The sequence below is a fragment of the Pseudophryne corroboree genome, chromosome 3 (assembly GCF_028390025.1).
Source record: "Pseudophryne corroboree isolate aPseCor3 chromosome 3, aPseCor3.hap2, whole genome shotgun sequence".
Taxonomy (NCBI): domain Eukaryota; kingdom Metazoa; phylum Chordata; class Amphibia; order Anura; family Myobatrachidae; genus Pseudophryne; species Pseudophryne corroboree.
In genome coordinates, this window is record NC_086446.1 from 619,274,177 (window position 1) to 619,295,227 (window position 21,051).

At 47.4% G+C, this 21,051-nt stretch overlaps 1 protein-coding gene across 4 annotated transcripts in view; it reads right to left on the reverse strand.

Annotated features, from left to right (window-relative positions):
* TNKS2 (tankyrase 2) overlaps positions 1-21,051 on the reverse strand; it is a 204,688-nt gene that overhangs the window by 39,812 nt on the left and 143,825 nt on the right. For all 4 annotated transcript variants that reach the window (XM_063961657.1, XM_063961655.1, XM_063961658.1 and 1 more), the window contains 6 exons: positions 18,574-18,793; positions 18,224-18,333; positions 11,058-11,246; positions 9,371-9,623; positions 8,742-8,824; positions 8,205-8,325 (listed from right to left, as the gene is read on the reverse strand). In XM_063961657.1, coding sequence (XP_063817727.1) covers positions 8,205-8,325; positions 8,742-8,824; positions 9,371-9,623; positions 11,058-11,246; positions 18,224-18,333; positions 18,574-18,793 — 976 coding nt within the window. The remainder of the gene's footprint in view (positions 1-8,204; positions 8,326-8,741; positions 8,825-9,370; positions 9,624-11,057; positions 11,247-18,223; positions 18,334-18,573; positions 18,794-21,051) is intronic.

Genomic DNA, 21,051 nt, shown 5'->3' on the forward strand with positions numbered 1-21,051 from the left:
TTATCACCTGCTGGGAATACAGCTTGTGAATAGCTTCCAATACTGCCTCCCTGTCCGAGGGAGACGTTGGTAGAGCAGACTTCAGGAACCGGCGAGGGGGAGACGTCTCGAATTCCAATTTGTACTCCTGTGATACTACCTGCAGGATCCAGGGGTCCACTTGCGAGTGAGCCCACTGCGCGTTGAAATTTATGAGACGGGCCCCCACCGTGCCTGAGTCCGCTTGTAAAGCCCCAGCGTCATGCTGAAGACTTGGCAGAAGCGGGGGAGGGCTTCTGATCCTGGGAAGAGGCTGCCTGCTGCAGTCTTTTTCCCCTTCCTCTGCCCCGGGGCAGAAATGAGTGGCCTTTTGCCCGCTTGCCCAGGTGACCTGGGGTAAAAAGGTGGATTTCCCAGCCGTCGCCACCAGGTCTGACAGACCGACCCCAAATAACTCCTCCCCTTTATACGGCAAAACTTCCATATGCCGTTTGGAATCCGCATCACCTGACCACTGTCGTGTCCATAAACTTCTTCTGGCAGAAATGGACAACGCACTTACTCTTGATGCCAGGGTGCAAATATCCCTCTGTGCATCTCGCATATATAGTAATGCATCCTTTAAATGCTCTATAGTCAATAATATACTGTCCCTATCCAGGGTATCAATATTTTCAGTCAGGGAATCCGACCAAGCCACTCCAGCGCTGCACATCCAGGCTGAGGCGATTGCTGGTCGTAGTATAACACCAGTATGTGTGTATATACCTTTTAGGATATTTTCCAGCTTTCTATCAGCTGGTTCCTTGAGGGCGGCCGTATCAGGAGACGGTAACGCCACTTGTTTTGATAAGCGTGTGAGCGCCTTATCTACCCTAGGGGGTGTTTCCCAACGCGCCCTAACCTCTGGCGGGAAAGGGTATAATGCCAATAATTTATTAGAAATCAGCAGTTTTTTATCGGGGGAAACCCACGCCTTGTCACACACCTCATTTAATTCATCTGATTCAGGAAAAACTATGGGTAGTTTTTTCACACCCCACATAATACCCCTTTTTGTGGTACTTGTAGTATCAGAAATGTTCAAAGCCTCCTTCATTGCCGTGATCATGTAACGCGTGGCCCTACTGGACATTACGTTTGTCTCGTGACCGTCGACACTGGAGTCAGTATCCGTGTCTGGGTCTGTGTCGACCATCTGAGGTAACGGGCGCTTTAGAGCCCCTGACGGTGTTTGAGACGCCTGGACAGGCACTAACTGATTTGCCGGCTGTCTCATGTCGTCAACAGTTTTTTGCAAAGTGCTGACACTGTCACGTAATTCCTTCCATACGACCATCCAGTCAGGTGTCGACTCCCTAGGGGGTGACATCACTATTACAGGCAATTGCTCCGCCTCCACATCATTTTCCTCCTCATACATGTCGACACAATCGTACCGACACACAGCACACACACAGGGAATGCTCTGATAGAGGACAGGACCCCACGAGCCCTTTGGGGAGACAGAGGGAGAGTTTGCCAGCACACACCAGAGCGCTATATATATGCAGGGATAACCTTATATAAGTGTTTCTCCCTTCTATAGCTGCTGTATAAGTATTTTCTGCCAATTAGTGCCCCCCCTCTCTTGTTTTACCCTGATTCTGTAGCAGGACTGCAGGGGAGAGTCAGGGAGCCGTCCTTCCAGCGGAGCTGTGAGGGAAAATGGCGCTTGTGTGCTGAGGAGATAGGCTCCGCCCCCTTTTCGGCGGCCTTTTCTCCCGCTTTTTTTAGGAAAACTGGCAGGGGTTAAATGCATCCATATAGCCCAGGAGCTATATGTGATGCATTTCTTTAGCCATATAAGGTTTAAAACATGTTTTATTGCGTCTCAGGGCGCTCCCCCCCAGCGCCCTGCACCCTCAGTGACCGGAGTGTGAAGTGTGCTGAGAGCAATGGCGCACAGCTGCAGTGCTGTGCGCTACCTTATTGAAGACAGGAACGTCTTCTGCCGCCGATTTTTCCGGACCTCTTCGCTCTTCTGGCTCTGTAAGGGGGCCGGCGGCGCGGCTCCGGGACCCATCCAGGCTGAACCTGTGATCGTCCCTCTGGAGCTAATGTCCAGTAGCCAAGAAGCCCAATTCACTCTGCATGCAGGTGAGTTCGCTTCTTCTCCCCTTAGTCCCACGATGCAGTGAGCCTGTTGCCAGCAGGTCTCACTGAAAATAAAAAAAACCTATTTAAAACTTTTACTCTAAGCAGCTCTGGAGAGCTACCTAGCATGCACCCTTCTCGGCCGGGCACAAAAATCTAACTGAGGCTTGGAGGAGGGTCATAGGGGGAGGAGCCAGTGCACACCAGCTAGTCAGAAAGCTTTTACTTTTGTGCCCAGTCTCCTGCGGAGCCGCTATTCCCCATGGTCCTTACGGAGTTCCCAGCATCCACTAGGACGTCAGAGAAATAGGATTTTAAATACCTACCGGTAAATCCTTTTCTCGTAGTCCATAAGGGATATTGGGGACAGATTAGTACGATGGGGTATAGACTGGTCCAAAGGAGCCAGTGCACTTTAAATTTCTTCAACTGGGTGTGCTGGCTCCTCCACTCTACGCCTCCTCTTACAGGTCAGTTATAGGTAAAACAGTGCCCGAAGGAGAATTTACATACTTGAGAGTAGGAACATAACAATAAGTGTGGTGAGATTTACACACCAGCACACCATAACATAACCGGGCCAGCAACAGCTGGCAACAGGAACAGCAACAGCTTAACAGGTAACACATAACAGAAAACCTGCAGAAAGTCATCGCACAGAGGCGGGCACCCAATATCCCTTATGGACTACGAGAAAAGGATTTACCGGTAGGTATTTAAAATCCTATTTTCTCTAGCATCCATAAGGGATATTGGGGACAGATTAGTACGATGGGGATGTCCCAAAGCTTCCAGAACGGGCGGGAATGTGCGAAGACATCTGCAGCACCGCCTGCCCAAACTGGGTATCCTCTTTGGCCAGGGTATCAAACTTGTAGAACTTCACAAGAGTGTTCTTCCCCGACCAGATAGCAGCTCGGCATAGTTGCAAGGCAGAGACTCCACGGGCAGCCGCCCAGGAAGACCCCACTGATCTCGTAGAGTGGGCCTTCAGAGACTGTGGAACAGGTAAGGATGCCAACACATAGGCCTGTTGGATAGTAAGCCGAATCCAACGAGCAGTAGACTGCTTTGAGGCAGGGTAACCCTTTTTCTGCGCATCATACAGCACGAACAAGGAATCAGTCTTTCTGATCCGAGCCATCCTCTTAGACGTAGATTTTCAAGGCTCGCACTGCATCCAATGCCTCCGGAGGAGCAGAGTGCCAGAACTGGACTGAATTACAATAGGTTGATTCAAGTGAAACGCGGAGACCACCTTCGGCAGGAACTGCTGCCTATTCCTGAGCTCCACTCTGTTCTCGTAAAAGACCAAGTAGGGACTTTTACACGATAAGGCCCCCAATTCTGAGACATGTTGAGCAGAAGCCAGAACCAGTAACATCACAGTCTTCCATGTGAGGTACTTGTCTTCTACCGTCATCAGAGGTTCAAACCAGGAGGACTGTAGAAAGCACAACACCACATCCAAATCCCAAGGTGCCGTAGGCGGCACAAACGGAGGCTGTATGTGAAGCACCCCTTGCAAGAAGGTCTGACCGTCTGGCAGGATAGCCAACTTCTTCTGGAAGAAAAAGGAAAAAGCTGAAATGTGGACCTTAAGGGATCCAAGACGTAAGCCTTTATCCACTCCAGTCTGCAGGAAACGAAGGAATCTTCCCAAGTGGAATTCTGCAGACTGATATGTGCATTCATCGCACCAAGAGACATATCTCCGCCAGATATGATGATAGTGTTTTGACGTCACAGGTTTTCTGGCTTGCACCATAGTGGCAATGACCTTTTTGGAAAGCCCTTTGTGAGCTAGGATGTTCCGCTCAACTTCCATGCCGTCAAACGAAGCCGCGCGTAAGTCCGGGTAGACAAACGGTCCTTGCTAAAGAAGATCTCTTCTTAGCGGTAGGGGCCAAGGGTCCTCTACGGACATGTCCAGAAGAGCTGTGTACCACGCTCTTCGGAGCCAATCCGGGGCAATCAAGATTGCTTGCACTCCTTGATGCCTGATCCGCTTGAGCACCCATGGGATCAACGGAATCTGAGGAAATAGGTAGACCAGCTGGTAAGGCCAAGGCGATGTCAGCGCATCCACTGCGTTCGCCTGAGGGTCCCTCGATTGCGAGCAACAGCAGCGAAGCCTCTTGTCGAGGCGAGAGGCCATCATGTCGATCTGTGGGCAGCCCCACCTGTCGGTCACCTGTTGAAACACCTGAGGGTGTAGTCCTCACTCCCCTGGATGGAGATCGTGGCGAGTCAGGAAGTACGCTTCCCAGCTGTCCACTCCCAGAATGAAGATTGCGGACAGTGCTCTTGCATGTCTTTCTGCCCAGCCGAGTATTCTTGACACTTCTTGCATGCAGGCTCTGCTTTTTGTCCCTTCTTGTCGATTGATATATGCCACAGCCGTGGCGTTGTCAGACTGAACCTGGATCGCCCGATCCTGGAGCACAGGGGAGGCCTGAATCAGAGCATTGTAGATGGCTCGAAGTTCCAGGATGTTGATTGGAAGTAGGGCCTCCTGGGCAGACCACCTGCCCTGGGACTGCGCCCCTGGGTGACAGCTCCCCATCCTCTCTAACTCGAGTCCGTCGTGAGGAGGATCCAATCCTGAATCCCAAAGCGTTGACCTTCCAGAAGGTTGGAAGACTGTAGCCACCACAGGAGTGAAATCCTGGCCTGGGGTGACAGCCGAATCATCCGGTGCATCTGAAGATGGGAACCGGACCACTTGTTCAGGATGTCCAATTGGAAAGATTTGGCATGAAACCTTCCAAACTGTATCGCCTCGTACGAGGCCACCATCTTTCCCAACAGTTTTATGCAAAGATGAATGGATACTCGAGCAGGTCGGAGAACCATGCGAACCATTTCTTGAAGTGTTCTCACTTTGCCCTCTGGGAGGAACACTTTCTGTGCTACCGTATCCAGTAGCATCCCCAGAAACAGGATCCGCTGAGACGGTTCCAGTTGGGACTTCTGCAGATTGAGGATCCATCCGTGGGGAGTCAGAAGTTGGATAGTGCGATCTATATAGAGCAATAGAAGCTCCCTGGAACTCGCTTTTATCAGGAGGTCGTCCAGGTATGGAATTACGTTGACCCCCTGGACCCTGAGCTGAAACATTTCCGCCATCACCTTCGTGAACACCCTCGGAGCTGTAGACAGGCCGAAGGGCAACGTCCGGAACTGGTAGTGATCGTTCAGTAGGGCGAACCGCAGATAGGCCTAATGAGGAGGCCAAATGGGGCTATGGAGGTAAGCGTCCTTGATATCCAGGGACACTAGGAACTCCTGTTGCTCCAGGCCCACGATCACTGCTTTCAAAGATTCCATCTTGAATTTGAAAACCTTCAGGTAAGGATGCAAGGACTTCAGATTCAGAATGGGTCTCACAGACCCGTCTGGTTTTGGTACCACGAACAGACTGGAGTAGTAACCTTGTCCTCGTTGTTGCCGGTGTACAGGAACAATGACCTGGGACTGGACCAACATGTTAATGGCCAGTAATAGCTTACCACGAAAATTTTCCACAGCTGGTAAGCCGGATTAGAAAAAATGTTGGGGAAGAGCACAGTCGAACTCCAGCTTGTAACCCTGAGAGATAAGGTCCCTTACCCAAGCATCTTGGCAGGAACAGTGACTGCAGTGACGTAGCCGAGCTCCCACCACGAGATTCCCTCGGGGTGAATGGGCACCGTCATGCTGAAGTCTTTGTGGAAGCAGAACTGGTGCTCTGTTCCGGAGAGCCGGTAACGGCTGGTTTCTTAGGCTTACCTCTGGTGCCTCTAGCTGCGTTGGAGGCAATCCTGGCCCTAGATCGAAATATGGAGGACCGAAAGGACTGAGTAGACGGGCCCGGGTAGGTACGTCTAGCAGGTGGAGCCCCTGAAGGGAGAAACGTGGATTTCCCAGCAGTAGCTTTGGAAATCCATGGGTCCAATTCACCTCCAAAAAGCCAGTCACCTGTGAAGGGAAGAGATTCCACATTACGTTTGGAGTCAGCGTCAGCAATCCACTGACGCAACCATATGGCTCTGCGAACAGCTATAGCCGTGGTCCTAGCATTAATATTGCCAATCTCTTTAAGGGAGTCACAGAGGACCCTACCCGTGTCCTGAATGTGTTTTAGGAAAGTTACAGTAGTAACTAAGGTCATATCACCAGAAAGACCTTCCTGAATTTGAGTAGCTCAGGAATGAATGGCATGTGTCAACCAGCAACCTGCAATGACCGGTCTTTGAGCTACACCTGCAGCAGTGTATATAGATTTCAGAGTGGTCTCAATTTTCCTATCTGCCTGGTCCTTTACCGTAAAGGAGCCCGGAGTGGGAAGTACTGCCTTATTAGAAAGGCGAGAGACTGAGACGTCTACTGCTGGAGATTCTTCACAGAATTTCCTGCCTTCGGGGGCAAAGGGGAATGTATGCAAAAACTGTTTGGACACCTGATATTTTTTATCTGGATTTTTCCAGGTTATTTTAAATAAATCATCCAAATTCTTATGTGACTGTCAGTTTGTCTTGTGGGAGGAAAAGTGACTGCTGATTATTAGCATTCTCCAGGGGGAGCTTTAACACATCCCGAATAGCCAATATGAGGGGTTCAATACCCTGTGTAGGAGTGGAGTCCCGTTTATGGGGTCCACATCATCCTGTATATAATCATCAGTATCTGACAGAAGTCAGGTAAAGCACATTTTTGTGCACCTGTAGTGGACAGGGGGGATGTTTAGCAGCCAGATTCTCCACTGCTTGTTGCAGTTCCTGAGTTTTATTGGCATTTGTAGTGAGTTGAGATGACATATCAGACATCATAGTTTTGATAGCCCCCAGCCAGGAGGGCTCTGGACTCTCCCCCACATTGTTATTAGCATTTTGCGATGACTGACTACACTGCTCACATGATATTGAGCCAGATGAGCTAGGGGAAAATCTAGCATTACACACACTGCATAACTTCTGTTTTACCATTGTGAAGAAGAAAAACGGGTATAATACACATACAACACAGCCTGAAATACAATACAAGCCTACCCTCTAGCATGTGAGAGGAGACACAGGAGAGAGGACACCAGCGCACCCAACGCTGCACAGCCCCAGTGAGGCTGTCAGTGTTTCATATATACATATAAACAGTGAGACTGTCTAATGAAAAATCCCTCAGAGGGATGATATTTGTGCACAATATAGCGGCTCTACCCCTCTACATCCGGTACCAGTGATCCAGCGTGTGACCGTTATGGAGGAGCTGTGTAAGGCTGCTGCTGCTTATGCAGAGGAAGGTGCGAAAAAGCCGCTGAGCCCGCTCTGATGTAGCTCCGCCCCCCGCTATGGCGCTGGAGCTACTGTGTAATCTTTATATTGGGCATGTCTCCTAAGTGTTTGTAGCCTCACACAAATGATTGGTACAAGGTATTTAGCCAGTCTCACGCAGGGGCCACAGCGGGTCCCCCCCCAGGAGGGACCCGTATGCCTCACCCGCACTTCTGCCGCACCGTGAACCGGGGAACCCCCCTAGCGGGGTCCCCGGTGTGTACTTACCACCGATGATCACCTTCAGGCAGCATTAAGGGTGTGCGGCATGTTGCGGCTGCGACAGTCAAGGCGCCATGCCCCGCTGAACAAACAGCCCCCCCCCCTTAACTCCCACGATGCAGGTATGTTGTTGCCCAAACAGCATACTGAAAGGAATAAAAGTTTAAAAGAAACTGAAGGGAAAAAAAATCTGGAGCTTGCAGAGTGTGCATCCTCTCCTGAGGGCACTTTTTTCTAAAATGACCTATATGAGGGGGCATAGAGGGCCAGCACACTCAGTTGAAGAAATTTAAAGTGCACTGGCTCCTTTGGACCCATCTATACCCCGTCGTACTAATCTGTCCCCAATATCCCTAATGGATGCTAGAGAAATAGAAGTTCTGCTGCTTTGTATTTATTTTACTATATGTCCCCTACTTTTACTTAGAACATAAGGCACAATAGCATTAGTTTAAGCTACAATTTCATCCAATTGAATAACAAAAGTTTATTGCACTTTTTAAAGATGCGATTTACAATATATTACTTGACTCATAAGCAGAGATATATTTTAGTTACCTTGTTGACCGGATATAAGCCTTTCCACACCTTTGATAATTTTATGTCTGTTTCCATAAGCATTAATTCCAATCTCCTTAAACTCCTTGTGTCCCATTTCAATTAATACATCTAGTGTGATCTAAAAATAGACCGGACAATGTAGCCAGAATAAATCTGATAAATTGAACTATAGCTTATTTCTTTATGAAGTCACCAGGTTGTCAATATAGGGCAATACATTCAAACAACATATCGCAGCATGTTTGTTATGCCTGTTATCTCAATCACACTATCATGAGGGTGGTGCAAAAAGCAAGATGCAGAGATTTAGTTAAGTACAGTATATACACTACAACATATTTAGGCTTAATGTTTCCTCAGTAACACGAAATGAAAACCCCCAAAATAAAACTAAAATATATATATATATATATATATATACATACACACACACACACACACACAGTATATCTAGTTTATTGTCAAGTACAATGGAATATGCTGGCGCTGCATCAGTAACATGTAACGGTTAATAAATCATTAACTTCAGCTCACCTGCTCTCTCTCAAAGATGTCAATTAGGTGTTCAAGTCCAAGGTTCCTCAAAAACTGATTGATGCTTAAATCAACCCCCGGTACTTTAAAAAAACAAAACAAAACATGAATCAGTCCCTGTGCGACCACATCAAGCAAAGATAAGACCCCTACCAGTCATCACTAGCAATTCAAAAGTTTCAGGCCTTATGCTAGCAGGTCAAAATGCAACAGAATAACTTGTACAGTTTGCATCCTATTTATAAACAATTTATCGCACTAAGGGGCCCTACACACTCGGCGATGCGCCGCCGAGGTGCCCGACGGCCGATACGGCCGACGAGCAACCCGGCGGCGGGGGGGCAGTGACGGGGGGAGTGAAGTTTCTTCACTCCCCCCGTCACCCGGCTGCATTGAAGTGCAGGCAAATATGGACGAGATCGTCCATATTGGCCTGCATGCACAGCCGACGGGAGATCAGCGATGAACGAGCGCGGGGCCGCGCATCGTTCATCGCTGGAGTCTCCACACTGAAAGATATGAACGAGTTCTCGTTCATTTATGAACGAGATCGTTCATATCTTTCAGAATATCGGCCAGTGTGTAGGGCCTATAAGTGGTTACATTTTGCAGAAACATTAAATATTTACCTTCTTCCTTTCTCTCCAGCCCAGCAGCTCCCTCAGCTCCTCCACTATTTGCTGATGGTGCTTCTGAGAAGCTGGTAGCCAGGTTGTCCAGGCTGCTGGCAGCAGATAGAGTGGGAGGACTGGAGGGCACAGAAGAGAGAACTCCCACTACTGTGGTTGTAGGCTGGCAAACACTGATAAGCTGAGGTTTATAAAAAGCTGGCAGTGCGGCTGGGGGCATAGCTGCTGTAAGGAGGGCACGTACATCATCGGCCTGTTTAAAGAACAAAACCAAAAGGCTCATGGATGAACATGTTTGAATGGTTCATGAATGTATATTATGTCAGCTATACATTGTTAGAAAAAAAGGCATTGGTTTCCCCCAGCACCCTGAATGATAACCGTAACCAGATATAAATTCCACATAATAATAGAACTCAGAGATCTTCGTTACACATATTTGCGCAAATGTGTGAATAAGCCCCAAAGCCGCATCAAGGTGTCTCTGTATATTTGGGGTCCCTAGCGCTATATCTAGGTGCAGGGTGTGGCACCCCAAAACACCAGCATAAGCCAGAAAGCCCAGTGTAGCATACCAGTGAAAAAACTATAGTATTAATAAATTATACCCCTTTTCCACTAGCTCAAAAAACACGGGTAAATGCACGGGGGCGCGCATTTACCCGTGTTTTTGGCAAGTGGAAAAGGGTAAACCCGGATCAAGTGACCCGTGAATCCTACCCGGCTATTTACCTGGGTAGGACACGGGAATGATCCGGGTAGGGTGTAGTGTAAACGGGAGCCGTGTCGATGCGACACGGCTCCCGTTTACACTGTATGGATGGGCGGCGCTGGGAGATCATGTGATCTCCCTGCGCCGCCCCTGCCGTGTAGCTAGAAGCGTCACCAACCCGGCATATGCCGGGTTGTGACTGCTAATGGGAAAGGGACCGAGCACGGGTCGCAGCAGGGGGCGGCTCCCGTGTCAGGCTCCCGGCTGTGACCCGTGCTCGTAGGTGTAAAAGGGGTATTAGTATTTAGGAAGCCGAAGCTATAGAGAAAGTGAAAAAATTAAATGCAATTAAAATAGAGAAAAAGTGTTAAAAAATGAATAAGTGAAAAGTGTTAATAGAATGTAAAGGTATGCCACACTAAGGCCATATATTGTTGCCAATGAATGGTAATGGCCAATTAGAACATACTTTAACAGAACTGACTTGGTGGTTGCTTCTTAGAGGTGGTTTTGGTCAACATAAAAAAACATATGGATAATGTATTACATGAGGACATTTTAGTGCTCGGCCAAACCGCTAAGAATTATGGGGTACAACCATGTTCTCCATAGCCATGATCAACATCAGATAGAGCCTAAAGAGATATTGCATGCTGCCATTTAGAGGTTATGTAACAATTTATGGAACATTTAGTTAAAGGTGAGAAAAGATAAACTATATTACAGCTGACTTGGTTGGTTTATACAATGACGCTTTTCCAAACACTGGTGTTGTTACAGCCACAAACTGCTCTCCAGGTGTATTTCATATCAGAAAACAAACAAGTATGTTCTAGGGTGACCCACGATGGTAAAAGGGCCTATTCGGACAGAACTAAAAAGCAGCACAAGAGGTTTCAGTCAGGCTAATTCCATGCATGTAACGCCAACATGTGTAATATAAAAACAAACAGCATACTGAAACTAAATACTTACTGTAACCAAGTCTAATGAGGTCTGTCCCTCTTGATTTTTCAGAGTGGGATCCGCACCATGTGCCAGTAGCAGGGCACAAAGCTGAGTCCTTCCTTTCTGAGCAGCCTCATGCAGAGGTGTAAAAGCCCACTTGTCAGTGGCATTAACACATGCATTGTATTTGATAAGTAAAGCAGCCACTTCCACATGCTGCAAAATAAGAACATGACTAGTTATTTACATATGGATTTATAGATCACATGCAGTACACATTATATAGAAAGGATTTAAAGGAAAAAAAAATAAGATTTTACTTACCGATAAATCTATTTCTCGTAGTCCGTAGTGGATGCTGGGGACTCCGTCAGGACCATGGGGAATAGCGGCTCCGCAGGAGACAGGGCACAAAAGCAAGCTTTTAGGATCACATGGTGTGTACTGGCTCCTCCCCCTATGACCCTCCTCCAAGCCTCAGTTAGGTACTGTGCCCGGACGAGCGTACACAATAAGGAAGGATCTTGAATCCCGGGTAAGACCCAAACCAGCCACACCAATCACACCGTACAACTTGTGATCTGAACCCAGTTAACAGTATGATAACAATGAAGTAGCCTCTAAAAAAGATGGCTCACAACAATAATAACCCGATTTTTGTAACAATAACTATGTACAAATAATGCAGACAATCCAATCCGCACTTGGGATGGGCGCCCAGCATCCACTACGGACTACGAGAAATAGATTTATCGGTAAGTAAAATCTTATTTTCTCTAACGTCCTAGTGGATGCTGGGGACTCCGTCAGGACCATGGGGATTATACCAAAGCTCCCAAACGGGCGGGAGAGTGCGGGTGACTCTGCAGCACCGAATGAGAGAACTCCAGGTCCTCCTCAGCCAGGGTATCAAATTTGTAGAATTTTACAAACGTGTTCCCCCCTGACCACGTAGCTGCTCGGCAAAATTTTAAAGCCGAGACCCCCTCGGGCATCCGCCCAAGATGAGCCCACCTTCCTTGTGGAATGGGCATTGACAGATTTTGGCTGTGGCAGGCCTGCCACAGACTGTGCAAGCTGAATTGTACTACAAATCCAACGAGCAATAGTCTGCTTAGAAGCAGGAGCACCTATCTTTTGGGGTGCATACAATATAAACAGCAAGTCAGACTTTCTGACTCCAGCCGTCCTGGAAATATATATATATACATATATATCTATTTTTAGGGCCCCGACAACGTCTAGCAACTTGGAGTCCTCCAAGTCCCTAGTAGCCGCAGGCACCACAATATGTTGTTTCAGGCGAAACGCTGACACCACCTTAGGAAGAAACTGGGGACGAGTCCGCAGTTCTGCCCTGTCCGAATGGAAAAACAAATATGAGCTTTTTTTAAGACAAAGCCCCCAATTCTGACAATCGCCTGGCCGAGGCCAGGGCCACAACATGGTCCTTTCCATGTGAGATATTTCAAATCCACAGATTTGATCGGTTCAAACCAATATGATTTGAGGAATCCCAACACTACGTTGAGATCCCACGGTGCCACTGGAGGCACACAAGGGGCTGTATATGCAATACTCCCTTGACAAACGTCTGGACTTCAGGAATTGAAGCCAATTTTTTCTGGAAGAAAATCTACAGGGCCGAAACTTGAACCTTAATGGACCCCAATTTGAGGCTCATAGACACTCCTGTTTTCAGGAAGTGCAGAAATCGACCTAGTTGAAATTTTTTTTTTTTTTTTTTTTTCGTGGGGCCTTCCTGGCCTCACCCACGCAACATATTTTCAGCACATGTGGTGATAACGTTGTGCGGTCACCTCCTTCCTGGCTTTGACCAGGGTAGGTATGACCTCTTCCGGAATGCCTTTTCCCTTAGGATCTGGCGTTCAACCGCCATGCCGTCAAACGCAGTCGCGGTAAGTCTTGGAACAGACAAGGTCCCTGCTGGAGCAGGTCCTTTCTTAGAGGCAGATGCCACGGTTCCTCTTGGAACAGACATGGTTCTTGCTGAAAGCAAATCCCATCTTAGCTCCCGAGGCTATTAGTCCTCTGTGAGCATCTCTTGAAGTTCCGGGTACCAAGTCCCTCTTGGCCAATCCGGAGCCACGAGTATAGTTCTTACTCCTCTACGTCTTATAATTCTCAATACCTTGGTTATGAGAAGCAGAAGAGGGAACACATACACCGACTGTTACACCCACGGTGTTACCAGGACGTCCACAGCTATCGCCTGAAGGTCTCGTGACCTGGCGCAATACCTGTCCCGTTTTTTGTTCGGGCGGGACGCCATCATTTCCACCTTTGGTCTTTCCCAACGGTTCACAATCATGCGGAAAACTTCCCGATGAAGTTCCCACTCTCCCGGGTGGAGGTCGTGCCTGCTGAGGAAGTCTGCTTCCCAGTCGTCCACTCCCGGAATGAACACTGCTGACAGTGCTATCACATGATTTTCCGTCTAGCGAAAAATCCTTGCAGTTTTGACCACTGCCCTCCTGCTTCTTGTGCCGCCCTATCTGTTTACGTGGGCGACTGCCGTGATGTTATCCCACTGGATCAATACCGGCTGACCTTGAAGCAGAGGCCTTGCTAAGCTTATAGCATTACAAATTTGCTCTTAGCTCCAGTATATTTATGTGGAGAGAATTCTCCAGACTTGATCACACTCCCTGGAAATTTTTTCCCTGTGTGACTGCTCCCCAGCCTCTCAGGCTGGCCTCCGTGGATACCAGCATCCAATCCTGAATGCCGAATCTGCGGCCCTCTAGAAGATGAGCACTCTAATCACCACAGGAGAGACACCCTTGTCCTTGGATATAGGGTTATCCGCTGATGCATCTGAAGATGCGATCCGGACCATTTTTCCAGCAGATCCCACTGAAGAGTTCTTGTGTGAAATCTGCCGAATGGAAGCGCTTCGTAATAAGCCACCATTTTTTACCAGGACTCTTGTGCAATGATGCACTGACACTTTTCCTGGTTTTAGGAGGATCCCGATTAGCTCGGATAACTCCCTGGCTTTCTCCTCTGGGAGAAACACCCTTTTCCTGGACTGTGTCCAGAATCATCCCTAGGACCAGCAGACGTGTCGTCGGAACAACTGCGGTTTTGGAATATTTAGAATCCACCCGTGCTGTCGTAGAACTACTTGAGATAGTGCTACTCCGACCTCCAACTGTTCTCTGGACCTTGTTCTTATCAGGAGGTCGTCCATTTTCTTTGAAGACGAATCCTCATTTCGGTCATTACCTTGGTAAAGACCCGGGGTGCCTTGGACACTCCAACGGCATCGTCTGAAACTGATAGTGACAGTTCTGTACCACGAACCTGAGGTACCCTTGGTGAGAAAAGCAAATTTTGGGACATGGAGGTAAGCATCCCTGATGTCCCGGGACACCATATAGTCCCCTTGTTCCCAGTTCGCTATCACTGCTCTGAGTGACTCCATCTGGATTTGAACCCTTGTAAGTGTTCAAATTTTTCAGATTTAGAATCGGTCTCACCTAGCCTTCTGGCTTCAGTACCACCCTATAGTGTGGAACAATACCCCTTTCCTTGTTGTAGGAGGGGTAATTTTATTATCACCTGCTGGGAATACAGCTTGTGAATTGTTTTCAATACTGCCTCCCTGTCGGAGGGGGACATTGGTACAGCAGACTACAGGAACCTGCGAGGGGGGAAACGCCTCGACATTCCAATCTGTGCCCCTTTGATACTACTTGTAGGATCCAGGGGTCCTGTACGGTCCCAGCGTCATGCTGAGAACTTAGTAGAAGCGGTGGAGGGCTTCTGTTACTGGGAATGGGCTGCCTGCTGCAGTCTTCTTCCCTTTCCTCTATCCCTGGGCAGATATCTTATAGGGACGAAAAGACTGAGGCTGAAAAGACGGTGTCTTTTTCTGCAGAGATGTGACTTAGGGTAAAAAACGGTGGATCTTCCAGCAGTTGCCGTGGCCACCAGGTCCCATGGACCGACCCCAAATAACTCCTCCCCTTTTATACGGCAATACATCTTTGTGCCGTTTGGAATCTGCATCCCCTGACCACTGTCGTGTCCATAAACATCTTCTTGCAGATATGGACATCGCATTTACTCTTGATGCCAGAGTGCAAATATCCCTCTGCGCATCTCGTATATATAGAAATGCATCCTTTAAATGCTCTATAGTCAATAAAATACTGTCCCTGTCAAGGGTATCAATATTTTTAGTCAGGGAATCCGACCAAGCCACCTCAGCTCTGCACATCCAGGCTGAGGCGATCGCTGGTCACAGTATAACACCAGCATGTGTGTGTATACTTTTTAGGATATTTTTCTGATAAGCATGTGAGCGCCTTATCCACCCTGAGGGGTGTTTCCCAATGCGCCTTAACTTCTGGCGGGAAAAGGTATACCGCCAATAATTTTCTATCGGGGGAAACCCACGCATCATCACACACTTCATTTAATTTATCTGATTCAGGAAAAACTACAGGTAGTTTTTTCACCTCACACATAATACCCTTCTTTGTGGTACTTGGAGTATCAGAAATATGTAACACCTCCTTCATTGCCCTTAACGTGTGGCCCTAAAGGAAAATACGCTTGTTTCTTCACCGTCGACACTGAAATCAGTGTCCGTGTCTGGGTCTATGTCGACCGACTGAGGTAAATGGGCGTTTTTACAAGCCCCTGACGGTGTCTGAGACGCCTGGACCGGTACTAATTTGTTCGCTGGCCGTCTCATGTCGTCAACCCACTTGCAGCGTGTTGACATTATCACGTAATTCCATAAGTAAGCCATCCATTCCGGTGTCGACTCCCTAGAGAGTGACATCACCATTACAGGCAATTTGCTCCGCCTCCTCACCAACATTTTCCTCATACATGTCGACACACACGTACCGACATACAGCACACACATAGGGAATGCTCTGATAGAGGACAGGACCCACTAGCCCTTTGGGGAGACAGAGGGAGAGTTTGCCAGCACACACCAAAATGCTATAATTAAACAGGGACAACCCTTATATAAGTGTTCCTCCCATATAGCATTTAATATATATGTATATCGCCAAATCAGTGCCCCCCCTCTCTGTTTTAACCCTGTTTCTGTAGTGCAGTGCAGGGGAGAGCCTGGGAGCCTTCCCCTCAGCCTTTCTGTGAGGGAAAATGGCGCTGTGTGCTGAGGAGAATAGGCCCCGCCCCCTTTTCGGCGGGCTTCTTCTCCGGAGATTGTGAAGTCTGGCAGGGGTTAAATACATCCATATAGCCTCAAGGGCTATATGTGATGTATTTTTCGCCATACAGGTATTCTACATTGCTGCCAGGGCGCCCCCCCCGCGCCCTGCACCCTCCGTGATCGCTGTGGGAAGTGTGCTGACAGACAATGGCGCACAGCTGCAGTGCTGTGCGCTACCTGAGGAAGACTGAAAAGTCTTCTGCCGCCTGGTTCCGGACCTCTTCAATCTTCAGCATCTGCAAGGGGGTCGGCGGCGCGGCTCCGGGACGAACCCCAGGGCGAGACCTGTGTTCCGACTCCCTCTGAAGCTAATGGTGTCCAGTAGCCTAAGAATCCAATCCATCCTGCACGCAGGTGAGTTGAAATTCTCTCCCCTAAGTCCCTCGATGCAGTGAGCCTGTTGCCAGCAGGACTCACTGAAAATAAAGAACCTAAAAACTTTTTCTAAGCAACTCTTTAAGAGAGCCACCTAGATTGCACCCTTCTCGGACGGGCACAAAAACCTAACTGAGGCTTGGAGGAGGGTCATAGGGGGAGGAGCCAGTACACACCATGTGATCCTAAAAGCTTGCTTTTGTGCCCTGTCTCCTGCGGAGCCGCTATTCCCCATGGTCCTGACGGAGTCCCCAGCATCCACTAGGACGTTAGAGAAAAAAAAGGATAAAAAGAACAGCTATTCATCTTAATAATAAACCCTGGAAAGTGGTAAAACACACAGCACTGAACTGAGAAACACATAAAAGGCTGTGCTGACATGCATAATCCTAAACTCGCACTATGAGAAATCACACACAGACACACAAGACGTATAAGGGGTGTATTCAATAGCTGTCTGGTCCTTTCCGACGGAAAGGACAAGACAGCTCTCTATTTATTGCCGGGCCAAACCCGACAGGTTTGGCTCGTTCACGACAGTGTCAATCCGACTTTTTTTTTCGGGGCTAAAACCTGTCGGGTTTGGCCCTGCTTCTGACAATAAACGTGGATCGGCGTTTCCAACAGTCTTCTAACAAGTCGGATTTCCCGACTCGTCCGAAGAAACGGCCCGACATTGAATAGGTCAGAACCCCTTCCGACCTCAGTAGGAAACTGCTGTCTTTCCGACAAGACGGCAGTTTCCAACTCTTACTGAATATACCCCTAAACCCATCTAAACGATGAACATTCAGCATTTAGGTTTTGAAAACTGAAGGAACACAAATAACTATTATTACCATACCTTATTCAGAGACCATGTCCAATGATTACGAGTCTGTCAATATTTAATTCATGCGTTTGATACAGTTTATGTAAACAGAGATTAGTTTACAATAAAGGCTGTCAAATTTGATGGGGGAGGATAAAAAGTATTTCACAGGGTAGGCAAGGTCAGTTATACAGTGTAAAAGGTGGCCGATATATTGAACGTCTGATATATTGCGGGCCCGTCGGCCAGTGTGTCCGGGCGATAGGTCTGTGAACTCCGCTGTTGACAGACATATCGCGTCGGCCCCGCAGCACAGCCGACGGACAATATATCCACCTATATATTGGCGCATCGCTGTGTGTGTACCTGCGACCAGCCAGCCGCCCGTACACATGCTGCGGCGGCCGGGTGTACACGCCCACCCAGTTCATGACGTCAGTCCCCGATGGATCGGGCAGTGTGTATGCACAGCACACTGCCCACAGATATATCTGCAGATCAATTGATCTGCAGATATATCTATTAGTGTGTACCCACCTTCAGACAGAGCTCATAGGTTTATTTGCATTCATGAATTAGTGAAATTTTTAACCTGTATTACCATCCACAGAAAAACATTGTAATTAATAAATTGGTACTATGGTTGCTTGGTGTTAAGTGAAAAATGCAGAATTTAAGTGAACTTTTTTTTTTATTAGTATTATTATTTTTAAGTTTTTCCCTTTTTGTTAAACCCAAAACATTTGCAATTTTTTTCTAGAAAAATTAGACTATATTACTACTTACTCCATATGATGCTGCATTGTGCAGTGGGATTAATCCCCCTTTATCTTGAGCATTTACATCGGCACCATTCTGCAGCAGGTACTCAGCAACTTCTAGGTTATTATAGCCAGCTGTTTAAAAAAAAAAAAAAACTTAATAATTACATACAAGTGGGAGATGCTCCTATAAGCAGCCTTTAGCTAATAGAGGTCACAGATATTTACGAGCATACTCCCAAGCATTTTACGTAAAACACAGATGCCTATATAAACAGAAGATGTATTTCTGATGATATGCCCACAGACTGCTCATTAGGTGCCTTTCGACAAGTTACTTAAAGATCAATGGCACGGAGGCAACTTCATACTGACCTGCTAAATGTAATGGTGTAGAGTGTCTGCCCTGCGTATCCCTGCAATTGACTTTGTCAGATGTGTACAACTTCTTTACGCGGGCCACACAGCCTCTTTTAGCAGCGTCTAATAAGGCGGCATCCCCACGCAGAAGATCTTGAATGTCTGTATCTCCATCTTTCACCAGATCTAGTGGTGTGTTGCCATCTCTATTCTTCTTTGTTGAATCAGCTCCATGCTGTTCAGAATAGAGCAATTGAAACATTATAGGAATCACAAGGCACAATGGGAAGAGAAAGTTCTGGAAAAAGTGGGCAATAGTCCATTTACTTCTACAACGTGCAAACTCAAAGGGGACAAGTTTTGCTTTGGGCAAAACTTTTTTCTTAAAGTTCTGCTTACTAGATTAAGTGCATGCAGCTGTTGCAATATATATATATATATATATATATATATATATTGCATCTATGATTGCAATTTTGCTTGACTGAAGGGCTGAGATTGAATGTCGAAAGAATAAAATACTAAAATATTCAAAGGAGATTTGAAATAAAAAAAAAGTCAAACATATCATATATAGGCTATACATTTGACATAAGCGAAAATGTATAGACAATCAAAAAAAGGAAAAATATAGAATTTTTTTTTTTTATGGGAAATCCAACATGTTCAATAAACATAGGGGCAGATGTATTAACCTGGAGAAGGCATAAGGAAGTGATATAATAGGATTTTAATAAATCTTTTTCTAGCAGTCCATGAGGGATATTGGGGAAACTAGTATGATGGGGTATAGACGGGGTCCAAAAGAGCCAGTGCACTTTAAATTTTCTTCACTGGGTGCGCTGGCTCCTCCCCTCTATGCCCCTCCCACAGGCAGTTATAGGTAAAAAAACATGCCCAAAGGAGAAAGGACATATATGAGAGAAGGAACATGATAATAGAAAGGGTGGTGAGATTTACACACCAGCATACCACTAACATACAACAACCAGCAACGGCTGGTAACAACAACAGCAACAGCTAAACATGTAACCATAGAAAAAGTTCTAGAAAAAGTGGGCAATAGTCCATTTACTTCTACAACGTGCAAACTCAAAGGGGACAAGTTTTGCTTTGGGCAAAACTACATAGAAAAAGAACCTGCAGAAAAGTCCACGCACTGAGGCAGGTGCCCAATATCCCTTATAGACTACGAGAAAAGGATTTACCGGTAGGTATTAAAATCCTATTTTCCCTAGCATCCATAAGGGATATTGGGGGAACCTAGTATGATGGAGACGTCCCAAAGCTTCCAGAACGGGCAGGAACGTGCAGAGACTGCTGCAGCACCGCCTGCCCAAACTGGGTATCAAATTTGCAGAACTTTACAAAAGTGTTCTTACCCGACCAGGTAGCAGCTCGGCACAGTTGCAAGGCCGAGACTCCACGGGCAGCCGCCCAGGAAGAACCCACTGATCTTGTAGAGTGGGCCTTCAGAGACTTAGGAACAGGTAAGGCTGCTGACACATAGGCCTGTTGGATAGTGAGCCTAATCCAACGAGCAATGGACTGCTTTGAAGCAGGGCAACCCTTCTTCTGTGCATCATAGAGAACAAACAAGGAATCCCTCTTTTCTGACCCGAGCTGTACGCTTGACATATATCTTCAAGGCCCGCACAGCATCAAAATGCCTCCGGAGGAGAAGAAGCGTCAGAACTGGACGGAATCACAATAGGTTGATTCAGATGAAACACAGAGACAACCTTCGGCAGGAACTGCCGTCTAGTCCGGAGCTCCGCGCTGCCCTCGTAAAAGACCAAGTAGGGACTTTTACACGATAAGGCCCCCAATTCTGAGACACGTTGAGCAGAAGCCAGGGCCAGTAACATCACTGTCTTCCACTTGAGATACTTGTCTTCTACAGTCATCAGAGGTTCAAACCAGGAGGACTGTAGAAATGTCAACACTACATCCAAATCCCAGGGTGCCATAGGTGGCACAAAGGGAGGTTGTATGTGGAGTACCCCTTGCAAGAAGGTCTGAACGTCTGGCAACACTGCCAAATTCTTCTGAAAGAAAATGGAGAGAGCTGAAATCTGGATATTAATGGAACCCAGCCCTTATCCACACCAGCCTGCAGCAAACGTCCCAAGTGAAACTCTGCAGGCGGAAACGTGCGTTCCTCGCACCAAGAGACATATCTCGTCCAGATATGATGATAGTGTTTTGCCGTCACAGGTTTCCTGGCCTGGACCATGGTTGCAATAACCTTTTATGGAAAGGCCCTTGTGAGCTAGGATGTTCCGCTATACCTCCATGCTGTCAAAGTCGCCATAAGTCCGGGTAGACGAACGGTCCTTGTTGAAGAAGATCGCTTCTTAATGGTAGAAGCCAAGGGTCTTCGACGGACATGTCCAGAAAGATCTTCGTACCACACCCTCTGAGGTCAATCCGGGGCAATCAGAATTGCCTGGACACCTTGATTCCTGATTCACTTTAGCACTCTTGGGAGCA